The 13,934-nt window shown below is 38.7% G+C and overlaps 4 protein-coding genes and 1 non-coding gene across 6 annotated transcripts in view; 2 read left to right on the top strand and 3 right to left on the bottom strand.

Moving 5' to 3' along the window:
• LOC130702383 (large ribosomal subunit protein eL27-like) overlaps nucleotides 1-4,198 on the bottom strand; it is a 39,294-nt gene extending 35,096 nt beyond the window's left edge. Inside the window, exons 1-4 of one of the 2 annotated variants that reach the window (XM_059495630.1) lie at nucleotides 4,071-4,198; nucleotides 3,516-3,740; nucleotides 3,078-3,220; nucleotides 2,950-3,018 (exon numbers count right to left, since the gene is read on the bottom strand). In XM_059495630.1, coding sequence (XP_059351613.1) covers nucleotides 2,970-3,018; nucleotides 3,078-3,220; nucleotides 3,516-3,734 — 411 coding nt within the window. In that variant the 5' untranslated portion in view covers nucleotides 3,735-3,740; nucleotides 4,071-4,198 and the 3' untranslated portion in view covers nucleotides 2,950-2,969. Of the gene's footprint in view, nucleotides 1-2,914; nucleotides 3,019-3,077; nucleotides 3,221-3,515; nucleotides 3,741-4,070 lie in introns of those variants that run through there. The other variant, XM_057524065.1, reaches the window with a different exon arrangement.
• LOC130702374 (protein phosphatase 1 regulatory subunit 7-like) lies at nucleotides 1,549-2,876 on the top strand. Its single transcript, XM_057524057.2, has 5 exons — nucleotides 1,549-1,653; nucleotides 1,720-2,032; nucleotides 2,091-2,253; nucleotides 2,320-2,517; nucleotides 2,573-2,876. Exons 2-5 carry the CDS (start codon nucleotides 1,725-1,727, stop codon nucleotides 2,855-2,857), a joined length of 954 nt encoding a protein of 317 aa, XP_057380040.1. The 5' UTR covers nucleotides 1,549-1,653; nucleotides 1,720-1,724; the 3' UTR covers nucleotides 2,858-2,876.
• Nucleotides 3,291-3,480, bottom strand: LOC130702641 (small nucleolar RNA SNORA53). Its single transcript, XR_009004388.1, has one exon. It is a non-coding gene; the product is annotated as a small nucleolar RNA SNORA53 (small nucleolar RNA).
• Nucleotides 4,199-4,837: 639 nt separating the features above from the next.
• Nucleotides 4,838-12,497, top strand: LOC130702385 (ubiquitin carboxyl-terminal hydrolase 32-like). The gene is made up of 25 exons (XM_057524067.2): nucleotides 4,838-5,118; nucleotides 5,193-5,320; nucleotides 5,380-5,485; nucleotides 5,550-5,671; nucleotides 5,736-6,162; nucleotides 6,221-6,462; nucleotides 6,525-6,692; nucleotides 6,755-6,889; nucleotides 6,950-7,084; nucleotides 7,147-7,303; nucleotides 7,360-7,529; nucleotides 7,598-7,754; nucleotides 7,823-7,964; nucleotides 8,026-8,131; nucleotides 8,219-8,392; nucleotides 8,451-8,625; nucleotides 8,695-8,846; nucleotides 8,913-9,215; nucleotides 9,701-9,946; nucleotides 10,007-10,254; nucleotides 10,315-10,558; nucleotides 10,626-10,817; nucleotides 10,918-11,343; nucleotides 11,400-11,492; nucleotides 11,553-12,497. The coding sequence occupies exons 1-25, from the start codon at nucleotides 5,061-5,063 to the stop codon at nucleotides 11,760-11,762; spliced, it is 4,716 nt and encodes a 1,571-aa protein (XP_057380050.1). The 5' UTR covers nucleotides 4,838-5,060; the 3' UTR covers nucleotides 11,763-12,497.
• On the bottom strand, nucleotides 12,144-13,685 carry LOC130702394 (large ribosomal subunit protein uL24m-like). Its single transcript, XM_057524075.2, has 7 exons — nucleotides 13,507-13,685; nucleotides 13,302-13,369; nucleotides 13,059-13,170; nucleotides 12,927-12,986; nucleotides 12,688-12,830; nucleotides 12,494-12,630; nucleotides 12,144-12,311 (listed from the first exon to the last, which is right to left on the bottom strand). The coding sequence occupies exons 1-7, from the start codon at nucleotides 13,597-13,599 to the stop codon at nucleotides 12,208-12,210; spliced, it is 717 nt and encodes a 238-aa protein (XP_057380058.1). The 5' UTR covers nucleotides 13,600-13,685; the 3' UTR covers nucleotides 12,144-12,207.
• Nucleotides 13,686-13,934: the final 249 nt, after the last annotated feature.

The raw sequence follows: 13,934 nt of genomic DNA on the forward strand, positions 1-13,934 counted from the left end.
TAAACATTAGGCTTCTCTTCGGTTTACTCGTCCACACGAGACACGCAACGTTGTAGGAGCCCAGGTGATAAATCTTCGTAAAAGGCTTGTGCCTAGACACTTACGGCAGCTAACGTGTACATGCATTGAAGTGGGAAAACCAAGCTGATGAAAACAGAAAATTGATAGCCTCCGTTTCTACTAATGAAACGTGCAAGTAGGAAAATCGAAGTAAAAAAAGTGCATAGCAAGATATCTTCGTTATTAAAATGTATTTGCTACATTCCAAGAAATGGAACGTAGTATTCGCGTTTTGGTTTCATCGGACGGCAATGCCTTAAATATGGCTACCTGAAAGCATTCTGTTTGGAAAAATCCTACACTTTTTATTTAATAAATTTAAGTAACTAAAAATCGACAGTAGTAAATTCAAGAAGATAGTAACTTATGTGCCTCACTGAATTCTTCCAGGAAAAACGATAACGCCTACAATTCGATCAAGTCAGCCACGTCAAGGGGTGTGTAAAACTTGCATTCAGCAGGTGAACAAATGCCACTGGCCGTCTGTCAACATGAAACAGCCCTAACTGTCGATCTATCAAAAACTAAACTAAATGTTCTCGTGAAAAGAATTGTGTGAACTTGTGACTTTCTAAATATGTTTGAACCCAAGTGCGCACGCGTACCACAAGACGGCGGGAAATAATCCTGGCGGTAAGGGGTAGCAAGCTGGTGCAGCGAGCAGCTGGCAGCAAAGCGAAATCCTGCCGTCCCAACAAATCGTGAATCGCCCAAGAATCCGTGTGAAAAACTCAGCATTTTTTTTATTAACAGTTTTCCCCATTATTCCACAGTTAAATTTGATATCTGTCCTTATCATCATGATATATGATTATGGTTTCACATCGTTCACACTGTTACGTGAAAAAAGTTGATCGCGAAGGACAGGCATGCTTATCGTCGGCTGTTTTCGATGCCAGTAATCTACATGATTTGAATCTCCTTGAATAACTAAATTTTCCAAAGGAAGACAATTTTGCATTTCAAAATGGGCTATTCGTAAGGTGTTTTAGGGACCTTTACTGGTGGCACGAAACACTGATAGCCCGAAATTTGCTCAAGCAAAAAACAAAGAAATGTATGGAACTAACAATAAAATTGGGTGCTTAACTACTGACACAAGACATGTAGTAGTACACGAAACGTATTTGCTCCTCTTTTTTGTAGACATCTTCTGTTTTCTAGCTAATCGTTTAATTCACTAAGTTTTAGAGATCCTGCGCTGGCATATAATCTATAAAAGTAACTGAAATAAATGGTAAACAAGAGAAAAAAAAACTTATAATAAATATTTAAATGTGGGTCAAATAGTGTTCCGTAATATGCACAATTCTATGAAGTTTGTCTTTCCCGCACCTCCGTTGTTGGCTCATTAACCTCAAGTAATTTTTATTTTTATTATTACATTATTAATTATTTAATTTTCATTATATAAAATAATGAAAATGAATTTAACTCAAAGACTCAAATGAGATACCACCATTTGTTCCGCATATACTAGACGTATTTCACCCATCTGATCATAGTCAGACGAATTGTCGGATCCATAACACAACAAAACGTTGAGCGCTAATTGCCGGTTACACATCCTGGATTCCGAAATAGATAGAACAGGTACTACATAGGTTTCTCTAAACTTTGTCTGTGGCAGTAAGGTAAACTTTTTGTTAATGCTATCAGGTGAGATGGAAGAGGTAAATGAAAACACTGACTCATCGAAAAGCTCGGTAGATGATGCAATTGCCAATATAGAGACCGAAATAAAAGAGTTAATTGTATTGGACCCCAATGCAATCGAAGTTGACTTCAACCATGGAAGGATTGAAAAACTCGAAAATCTGGAATGTCTTACACAAGTAGAGGGACTGTATCTACGCTGGAATCTTATAAAAAAGATTGAAAACATTGGAATGCTTACCAGCTTGAAAGAATTGGAGCTCTATGACAATCAGATTACTGAAATTGAAAACCTGGGATCACTTGTTAATCTGGAGTAAGTTTTTGATATTTTAGGTTGCATTGAAACATTAGATTAAAAATTTTGTTGTTAGACTTCTTGATCTGTCATTCAATCGGATCAAAACTATTAAAGGATTGAACACCTTGGTGAAACTGAAAAAACTGTTTCTAGTATCAAACCGAATTGAAAAAATTGAAAATCTTTCTAGTCTGAAAGAATTGCAAATGCTTGAACTTGGTGACAACAAAATTAGAGTAAGTATCTAAATAATTTATGTAAATGTGCCACAACCATTTCTTCTATTTTTTTTTGTTTCTCAGGTGATTGAAAATCTGGATGAGCTTGTTAACTTAGAATCTTTATTTTTGGGTAAAAATAAAATTACCCAACTCAACAACTTACATTGTCTTACAAAACTAAAGCTACTTAGTGTACAAAGTAATCGTATCATCACCATAGAAAATCTTGACAAGTTAGGTAACCTTGAGGAATTGTATTTGTCACACAATGGAATTCAGGTACTTCAGCTATGGCTAATATTACAGTCCAACAGTTAACAGTTTTCCTAAATAGGTTATCCAAAATTTGGAACACAATGTTAAACTCCAGACTCTAGATCTTGCTGGAAATAGAATCAAGCTGATACAGGGTTTGAACAATTTATCTAACCTTGAAGAATTTTGGTTTAATGACAACTTAGTTGAAGACTGGAATCAATTAGATGGGCTTGGTGGAGCTACGAAATTATCAACTGTTTACTTAGAACGCAATCCAATTCAGAAAGATGTTAATTATCGTCGTAAAATCAAAATGGCCCTACCGTCTTTGACACAGATAGACGCTGCTCTTTGTCGATGAGTACATGCAAATAACTTCACTTATGAAAATTACGTCTTCAATTAAATAAAAACAACGTTTGATTTTGCATCCCAATGATTTATTTATTTCACAGGATACATGCCAGTAGCATTTAGAATCGCAGTTTGCTGAAGAACCAACGGTTTTTGCCAGACTTGTATCTGCATTCAAAAATTACCAATAGTTACAATGCTTAAACAAAATGAACAACTCATTTTACCTTTCTTCAAATTTGGTTCGGACGGCAAATCGCGCCTTCTTCCTCTTCAGGGGATCTTTGATGGAGTCTTTGTTGACCAGGTTCTTGTCAAAGCTGAGGTCCACTGAATAACGTGTTGGCATCATGTGGTTGTAGTTGACGATCTAAATTAATGATTTTCAAGATATTAATCTTTAGGTAAACAAACCTAACCTGAACATCTATTTTGACAAGGTTGTCCCCACCACCAGAATATATCCTTGCCCATAACTCACTTAAGTAAACAAGCTGACAGGCACAGGCAATGTTCTACCAATGGAGGTATAATACTCTCACACATCAATGACTCATTCACTGCCGATATACCTCCGGTAAGGAGGTTGAGCTTTGTTAGAGCCCCAACAGCGGATCTAAGGAATGTGTTTGTTTGGCAACTTTAATAAGAAACTAATATCTTACCTTGACAAAGGACTTGATCTTGGATCTCTTGGCAACCTTCTTTTTGCTCATCTTGTTGGTAACTTTCCTGGGGTACCTGTCTACACCAGCAACGAGGGCATGACCGTAAGGCTTGTCGGCGGTTCCTTCATCGTAGTTCTTGACGATGATGGCCTTTCGTCCGGCAAACCGTCCACCCAGGACCAACACAACCTTCCCTGATTTCATGATCTTACCCATGGTGGTCTGTGAAAGAGAACAAAATGATCATCCAAACATGTCTTTCACAAATAATTTTACTTTAGGTTATCGGAAACTTGCTAACACTGTCATAAATGAAGCGTTCCAATCAACTATTCTACGGAGAGTAAACTAAGAACACCAGAACTGTTTTGAATAGGAAAAGGTTCAACTTCACTATGGCCATACCGCTTGTTTATGGTCGTTTCAAAATTTAAAGCGATTTGTTTTCACATAATGAAACATCACAAGTTTGAAATTTTACGGGTTGTTATAATAGCGATAGGGAGGTTCGGATTGGCAAGGTGTACAAAAATGGATGTATTTGATATTTACCGATGAGCGAGAGAGGTTTTGAGGCTTTCACGCACTGTCAATGGCCGACGTGCCCAACTAAAAAGAACTGCCTAAGCTTAATGCTTAAGGAAAACTTAACATTTACGTGAACCGACGTTGCCGGATTTCATTATATTGCCTAGCAAATCGTGGCTTGTTTTTATAGAATATAGAAATAGAAATGGTATTCGATTTGGTATTTGGTAGCCGAAGCTACGTCTTAGAAGTTGAAAAACTTCAAATGAAACATTGTTTTGCCAATTCTAATCATAATTTAATCATTCACTGCGTGCTTAAATTTTACATAGTAAACCGAAATCATTCCGGCATGTAAACCCGAATCGCCAATAAACCCACATCCCAAATAGATAGTAAAGGCATGGGTCAAATGCTATGTTGTATTTGATAAAATATTTCATGCCCTCACTGACTTCGTTAAAAAATATTAACGACAGATGATACACCTATCGCCTTCGAAAGGATGTGAAAAGATAATCGCCATTCACGGGGCAATGCTTCAAAGATTGGTTTTCGTAATCAGCAAGACCGCGTCGTCCGTTTTCTTTTTCTTTTTTAACCAACTATCCTAAATATTATTAAAGTAATGAAAAGTAAAACTTTACCACTAGGAATAGATTTTTATAAGGATAACATTGGAATAGAAACTTATTCTAATATATTTTTTATACATTAGGGTAAACACCGACGGCTAGAGGAGGCTTCGTCGTAGGTCTGGAGTAGCTGAACAGGCTATCAAAAAGGTTTTTTACTTTTTTCGTAAACAAAAGGGGGAAAATATCTTTCATGTCAAAAGTGCTTCATGTCAACCATACCAAGTTGAATGTTGTTACATTTCAATCATGCAATGGTTTACTTGAACTGAATTAATGTAACACTTAATTCAATACGAAAGGAAATGAATTTCTGTCAGTGAAAACATATTTTCAGGTAAAGGCGATCGCGAGTGTAACTTGCAAGTTGATCAGCGCCATGGGAGCTAAGGACTCTAAGCCTCAAGTCATCAGCTACGAAGAAGCCGCCAAGCGCGGTAATAGCTCATTTTGGATTAATGTTGGGGCAATCTCCATCATTTTCACTTGTTATTGATTTATATTTCTGCAGTGAACAATGTTGAACTCAAACGACTAAAGGATACATTCGGCAAATATTCAACCCCAAATGGATTACTCCAGCAAAGCATTTTTCTCTCAGAAATTATTGGTGACACAGTCCCAAACAACTTAGCAGATGTATATCAAACCAAATTTACTTTATAAAATATAGTATAATTTGTTTTCCTTTTAAACAGCTTATTTACACAGCATGGGGTGGAACTACAAAGGGTATCAATTTCAAAGATCTCCTGAGTGGATTAGTTCTTCTCACGAGGGGCCATCAAGATGAGAAGTGCCGATGTAATTTAATTTAACTTAACTTTGAATGACTTCACATAGCAAATACTTCTTTTTGGTTTAAAAGTTATATTCAGTCTGTATGCTAAAGACATAAACAGTGTAGTGACCAAAGATGATGTAATTAACTACACCACCAAGTACTCTGATGGATGGAATCTAGAAAACATATCCAACCTATTTGATGAGGTACATAGCAGTATATCCTGAACTTTCTGTCTAGATATAATTTTTTTATTTTTTTTATTTTCAGGCTGAGGCAGTAAACTATTCCAAATTTCGCGAATGGCTAATTTCATATCCTAGCGCTACATCTCTAACTGAGTGGCTGTTGAGTGATCCTTGCCCTGTAACTCTCTCGAACGATCTCGAGACCCCAACATTTTACCAAACATTGTCTGGTGTCACTCATTTGGATGAACAAGAGATTATAGACCTTGAGAAAAAATACTGGCAGCTAAAAAATCTGTCCTCAAATGGGAAGTTTGATATTCAACTTTTCCTTTCTTTCGCTTCGGCCCCGATCAGTACAAACAGTGAAGATGATGACTCCACATTCTCCATCGCCCGGGGACTGTTTTCTGCTTTCGATGAAAACTGTGATGGGCACTTGGACTTTAAGGAAATTGTCTGCGGAATTTCGGCTGCATGCCGAGGACCCTTAGTGGAAAGAATAAAATGTATAATATGATAATTAAAAAACATTTAACCCCCATTAATAATTTTTTTTTTCTTTAGTTTGCTTCAAAATTTTTGATTTTGACCGCGATGGAGTTTTCAGTCATTCGGAAGTTACCCAATTGATCGAAAGCCTAAAACGACTTGCTGTAGAACAGTTTCCTGAGAATAACAGTGACGCCGATTTATTGGAAATATCCGACCTTATTGCTAATGAAATGGAATCTGTTGATCTTGAATCATTTTTAATGTGGGCGGTGAAGCGAAACGCATTAGAACACCTTCTTGATATGTTGCACCAGGTAGAAGGAAACTTACTATGCAAATCTGCCCTGATTATAATTTGCTCAATGAATTATTATAGCTGTGTCACGTCGTACTCGGACTGCGCCCCGGCTCGCGGATCGAAGAAGGAAAGCTGATTCAAAACTGGCTGAGACGTGAAGTTAAACGCGGTTATCGTGTTGGAGAATTTTGGTACCTCATATCAAGCGTTTGGTGGAAACAGTGGTCAGACTATGTCGCTAACCAGGTTAATTAATTAATTAATTTCATTTATTTGCAGCTGAAATAAATGTAATATTGATTATACAGGACGACTCAAGCAAAAATCCAACTAGTAACGTACCTCTTAGAAACAATACTTCAGATTCTGGAAGTGATGTGGGCACTGTAGTTAGACCAAGGGCCATTGACAACACGTGTTTGGTGGCAACTTCAACAGTAAAGGTAAATGTGCAGACTGTAAGTATTCGAAAAAATTACGTCAGCTTTGATATCTGTCTCCAGGCTACTGTTTTAACGGGGGAAGGAGGACGACTCCGACGAGAATTAGAAAAAGGCAAAGATTACGAAGTAGTTCCGGAGGCAATCTGGAAAGCATTGTCAGCATGGTATGGAGGAAGCCCAGCATTGCCGAGACAGGTAGGAGGACTAGACTTTAGTTGATCGCGTTAAGATTTAAAATATTATATTGCAATCTGCAGGCTGTCCAATTCACAGACTCTGGTCCAGTTGAGTTAGAATTATATCCGTTGTTGCTTCGTCTTCTAAGACACAGTTCGACGACCAATGATAACGGACCAGCTTGGAATGGCCAATCTTGGAATAGCATTGTTGGGGGCTATGGTGCAGCAGCTCTTGGTATGTTTTTGTTTTATTGGGAAACTCATTGTGAAAAACTAATTATTATGATGCAGCAGGCGGATACGGCTATTTTCCATCTGCTACACAGCAGACTCCCCGTCGTTATCTAGCCTACGTTGCAGCATTTAGTCAATTAGCCACAGTCAGCCAGACATACGAATATCTTTGCGGAAGACTGCGCCTCAAATTTGATGATGTCCGACTGTGGCTCATGAAAGACGATGTAATTCTTACCCAATTTTAGAGTTATGTGAACGTTTAACTCTACTACTAATTTATTTCATCCAATAGCATTGCCTGGTCTTGTTGGAAGACGAAAATGCTACGCTTGCCTCACTTTCGTGCCGCGACAATGACCAACTTCTTATTGAAGTGCGTAACAAAGATTTAACATGGCCGGAAGAAATGGTTTCTCTTTCTGGCCAGAGCGGTGACAAATATCGCCAAGGTGATATACATTAAGTTTTTTTTATGTTTATAAACGTACAATTTGTGTAATGCGTTATTGCGTAAAAGCTCTGCCTAGTGAGAAGGGTGCGACTGGCTTGAATAATTTAGGCAATACTTGTTTCATGAACGCTTCCCTGCAATGCGTAAGCAATACGCAAGCTTTGACTCAATACTTCACGTCTAGTATGCATCTTCTTGAGCTAAACAGGTAAATCGCACCTTTTGATGCCTCAACTTTTCTTTACGTGCTTTCTTATTTACGTGTTTAGAGACAACCCTCTTGGAATGAAAGGAAACATTGCCAAGGATTATGGGGATTTGATTCGCGATATTTGGAAAGGCAAATCTCGAACTATTGCCCCGCTACGCTTAAGAGTATGTTGAATTCTTCGTTCAATACTACTATGAATCTACATGTTCCACGATATAACCATAATTTTCCTTATCTAATTCGTAAAATAGTGGACAATCGGCAAATACGCTCCAAGGTTTAACGGTTATCAGCAACACGATGCTCAGGAACTTTTAGCTTTCCTTCTTGATGGTCTTCACGAAGATCTAAACCGAGTTCACGACAAGCCTTACGTTGAACTGAGCGACAGCGAAGGCCGTCCGGATGTCGTTGTAGCTCAAGAGGTTGAACGATCTCTTACAAAATTGTACAATTTCTTTATTTCCGATCTTTTCCTGCCAGGCATGGGAGAATCACCTTCTACGGAACCGCTCCATTGTTGTCGAACTCTTCCATGGTCAACTTAAATCGAAAGTCACCTGCGGAGTATGTCAACGTGAAAGTGTACGCTTCGATCCTTTTAACTATTTGTCACTACCTCTACCTCTTGAAAGCTACGTTCACGTTGAAGTCGTCGGTAAGTTTTTCTGCACACAATAAATAATAGATCCGTGTATGTAGGCATGATTTTTCTTTCTTGACATAGTTCTTCGGTTGGATGGATCGGTGCCAGTCAAATATGGTCTTCGTTTACCAATGGATGCTACGTATCTCTTACTTAAAGAAAGATTAGCCTCCTTATGTCAAATATCTCCCGATCACCTTTTATTTGCAGAAGTATCTGGAGCAATGATTAAGGCAATTTTCATGGTCATAAGAAATTGTTCGATTTTAATTTAACCAGACCTTTGTGTTCTTCTTCAGACGTTTCCGGGGCTCAACAACAAGGTTCGACCGACGTCTGGATTAGCCTTATTCGCGTACCAGGTGCTGAGTTCTACTGAAGTGATCCAATTTCTGCCGACGAATGGCGGCAACATCGGTGTTCCAGACAGTGGAGTCAAAGATGCCAATCGAAATAACAATAAAATAGGCCATCACTCCAGTAATCAAATAGCAAAAGTCATTGACAAGGGAGGGGACACCAACGCCACCACCAACAGCTCGGAGGTAAGACGACCCGTCGGTATCTGCATGAACGTGATGAGCACCGTATTCTGTAGAAAGGTATTCGCCCCTTATTTTTTTCATTTTTTGCTTATTGTCCTGTCTGTTCGGCCCCAGTTCTAGTCGGTCAGTCTAATAGTAGGTTTACTCAAGTAAATGGTGAGGGATGTGCTGTATCGACGTTTCTCCAAATTTTGTCACTTGTCTTTACTTAACTTTTTCACGTTTGATTCTGAAGCCACATGTCACGTTAACTCTTTTCGGCCCCCAGGCATACTGTAACGCCTCTGGGTATTTAGCAAATTTCCTTCAGACTCTATGTTTTGCCGCAAACTGATTCTATAGTTGATTGTTCTTGTAGATTAGCTTCCTTAACATATTGTATGTAATGCTTTTATACAGTAGATTAGAATATTCGCTAGTTGATTTACCCAACACCTTCCTTGATGTTCGTCGTGATCACTGTACCGTATTTTGAATGGCTTTGTGGCATTTCGTGTGTAAATTCTATTAATTGTAAATTAATTTGTTCAATTTAAACTTAGAACGGTCTCTCTCCTGGACAAGAATCCCTGCCGCAGAGATCGACCAATGTTACACAGCAGCCAGTAACAAATGGGGGAACTAATGATGAACGCAACGGCGATCGTTCGAGTTTGGCCAGTACCAGCAGTGGCAGTGGTGGATTAGGAAGTCCAGTTAGTTTGACGAGTAACAATAGCAGTACTCAAGAACTAAACGGCTCTTTGGGAATGGGAGCCTCATTTTTGGTTGTCTATCATCGGAAAATGGTTTCTGTGTTCTTTAGAATGTAGTATTTCTTTTGTTTTCTAACGTACATTGTCTTCTAGATACGACAAGATCTCTATTTCGTCTCCCCACATAAAACGCGACCTAGTCTCTTCGGTTTACCACTGTTGGTTCCCTTAGCATGGAGAACAGATGGAGTCCCATCTTCAGCGGATGAACGAAACAGAATGTTAGTCCTACAAACGACGAGCCAAGACTTGTATCGGTGTGTGTGGACGCTGGTGTCTAGGCTGGTCTCGCCTTCTCCCCCTACTGACAGTGGCACACTTCCAAATCACGCCCATGACTGGTAACTGTTGGTAATATTCAAATTTTTATTGTATTATGCATCTATTCATTTTATATGCAGCGATGATAGTCTGGGCTACGAGTTCCCTTTCACCCTAAAAGTTGTACAGGCCAATGGAATCCATTGTGGTATTTGTCCATGGACCAAATTCTGTAAAGGATGCCCGCTGGCTCCAACGCCTGACCCCCTACCGAATGGTAGCGAGACCAATTCGTCCTATATCGAGGGCGTCCTTAATTATTGCATCGCGGTTGATTGGGAACCGACCGCTCTTCATCTCCGGTATCAGACATCGCTTGAAAAAGTAAACTCAATTAACGTTTCCTCGTTGAAAAACTTGCTGTTAATGTCAATATATGTATGCCCATCAGGTATTTGACGAAGATCCCAGTGTGGCCAAAGCCCTTCACCAACAAACAGAACCAGTCAGCCTAGAGCAATGCTTGCAAGCTTTCACGCGAGAAGAGCAACTCTCAGGAGATGAGAAGTACTACTGTCCTAAATGCGCCACCCACCAACCAGCCACCAAAAAGCTACAAATCTGGAGATTACCCCCAATACTGGTAATTTTTAAAACGTTATACTAATTTTTTATTATTATCAAACGGGAAATCCAGCGTGTGAAAGCGAATGAACAGCCAACTTACTTTTTTTCAAATCTAGATTGTTCATCTGAAACGATTCCAGTTCGTCAACCATCGTTGGATTAAGTCCCACAAGGCTGTTCAGTTTCCACATAACAATTTGGATTTCACCGAATTCTTAGCAGCAATTCCTAGCGAAACGCTAGTCCGCCATCGACAAATGGCTTCTTCCGTGCTTCCGAACGGGGTGGCAGAATCCAGCAAGGACGAATCAAATGATATTTCACCTAAACATTCCATTTCCTCGTCCGTCCCATATTCCAACGGGCATCCACCAAATATTAGGGAAGTGATCAACGGCAACGAATCGACCAGGAAGCGACTCGAATCCACTTCGCTCATGACTCATCCGGTTCACGATGAAGATCTTATTGATTTTCACCAACACCGACTTCTTCCAGGCTACAATAAGCTGGATATAACTTACAGCCTCTACGCCGCTGTGGTAAATAATTATTTTAAATAACAATATAACGGCTAATGAAATTTTCAAAATTTTAGTGTCACTCGGGTATTATGGGAGGAGGCCATTACATTTCCTATGCCAAGAATCCCAACGGTAAATGGTTCTACTACAATGACTCTACGTGCAAGGTACGTATTGATTGTGAAATAAATTCGTCTGAAGGTAATCGTGAATATTTTTGCTTTTAGGAATCGTCAGCAAATCAGATAGAAGGCCAGACAGCGTACATGCTGTTTTTTGAGAGAGATGGCATTGACATGAAGGCTTACCTCCCAAAATTGCGCGAGCCGAGCACAAGTTCGGCTGAAAGCGCCAACAGTGACTCTGCAGCGGGAAAAGTGACAGCGGCAATCAACGGGTTAGAAGAAGAGGACGGTAAAAAGTGCTGCATCATGTAATGCATTCGTGACGTATTCAGCCCCGTATATTTCAGTTTTTATTAACGAGTTTCACCTCAAAAGAGCAAAATGGTATGCTTAAGATCGCGCTCTAGTCACTCGCAAAGGTCAAACTTTCCACTAGTAAATGATGGATAAATAGGTTCGTTTTTGGTGTCATTTCAATAATGATGGTCAATCACATAGAAAATTCTGTTTGTAGAGAGTTCAAATGTAGTTGGTTACTACCTTATTTACCTTTATAATGATCCATTGAGAGGTAGTTGTTGCTTGTTGTTTGTTTTTGTGCCTTTGTTCCCAGTGTATCAAAACGCGTGTTTACATATATTGCGGTGCAAATAACTCATGAAAAATCCCAACAGGTATGAACGTGTGATTGACGACACGAAAGCTTTGTTTCCTTTATATTCAAACTATTTCGCTAGACTGACAAAAGCAGTTGACTTCATTCCAGTCTGTAATGCTCCATTAAGTCCATTTCAAATGTTTTGCTTTGCGGGATGTAGGTATGTTCAGATATGTCTGCAGCCCGTGTGTCCTTTTCTTGTTCTGTAAATGAATGCATGTATAATAGTTATTACCTCTGCAAAATAATCCGTGATTTTACGCGTTTCCCCCGTGCAATTTCAAATAATAATAATAATACGTTTATATACATGTACACTGATAATATTTGTCTATCAATGTTGTGATTGGCTCCTATATTTTAAAGAACTACAAAGGACATTTACCTGGATATCCAGCCTTTGTTTTGAAGTCAATAGTTTCCGAAGCTGATATCGGCACTGGTATTATATGACCTGTTCTTTTGGAAACTCGTACTTTCTCTCCTTGCTCTGTGTACCGCCATTCTACTTTAGTCCCTTTCCTACATCCGAAAATATTATTAATCGTAAAATAACACTAGCATAATCGGTATTCTTACTCATCAGTAGGATCAACCAATGCAACCTCATTTGTGACCAACAGAGGTGCTTCCGACTGAATTACTGTACCCGGGTAATCATCAGTCTTTCCGATCCACCTGTAATGCACATTTAAGCCTTCAACAACAACCCAATTCCTTTCCTGAAAACAGAGAAAATGTGTAAAATAAAATAGACATAAGCTATTATTGCTTTCTGATACATCTAACCGAATTGAGAATAAATTTCTTTTTACTACCTCAATGATTTGGCTCACCAATCCTATCTTTCCTTTATCTTTTCCAACCAAGACTTCTACCTAATTCAGATATTACACAAGGTTACAAAACATTCAACAAAAGAAAAAAAAAATATCAGATTTCTTCCATACTCTATCCCCTCTAAAAAATGTCCATTCTTTAAGTGGCTCTACAAAAACTTTTTTCCTTCGGCTAAGATTTTGTCTCCGAAACTCTTCTGTCCATGGGCGATTCATAGTGTACCTAAAAGTTAGTTTAATTAACTACTGTTATATTCAAAAATACATCCAAAAGCTACCATATTGTTCAATCAAATTATCATAGAAATGAAAAGAATTTCTAAAATGTTTTAAGAAAAAATGGGAAAACCTTGCCTAAATTTTTTCTTTTCCAAAGTTACAGGTAGGTACTGTGGTAAATCTTTTGGTGCTTCCCAGTAAACCTGTAATTTAAAAAGGAAATACAGTCTATCACACAAGATAATGCAAAATGTCAAAAAATAAAAACAAAAAACAACAACTAAACAATTCATCCAATATGAATTTAACCAGGGAAGCAGCAAGAAATTTAAGTAATTACTTGTCTCATCGCTCGTTTAATATAGGATTCAGGAAGATTAGAATAATCTGTAGAATATTTCGCGATCTTCGAAAGCATTGCGGTAAGCCTCATTCTTGAAATCTATCAAATAGTATCCAACCAAAACGAAGAAGTTATCCTTTTCAATTTGTTTTTCTGAGTACCATTCACCATGCCCGGTCTTCTCTAGTACAAAGGGCCTATCATCGCCCCTTGCAGCAATGCAAAACGAGGCATGCCTATGCTTAGGACTGACACCTGGTGTTCAAGTTTTTGGAACCATTTTTGCTTACGAGACCTGCCTACCACTTTTGGATTTTTGCGTGTGCGCCACTTGATGGCACAGTTCTTTTGCTATTGAAGGATAGGCTATAAGCCCAATGCCTTATGTTTCAGTTACAGAATAGGGCATTCAGCAAATTAGAACT

The sequence above is a fragment of the Daphnia carinata genome, chromosome 6 (genome assembly GCF_022539665.2).
Source record: "Daphnia carinata strain CSIRO-1 chromosome 6, CSIRO_AGI_Dcar_HiC_V3, whole genome shotgun sequence".
Taxonomy (NCBI): domain Eukaryota; kingdom Metazoa; phylum Arthropoda; class Branchiopoda; order Diplostraca; family Daphniidae; genus Daphnia; species Daphnia carinata.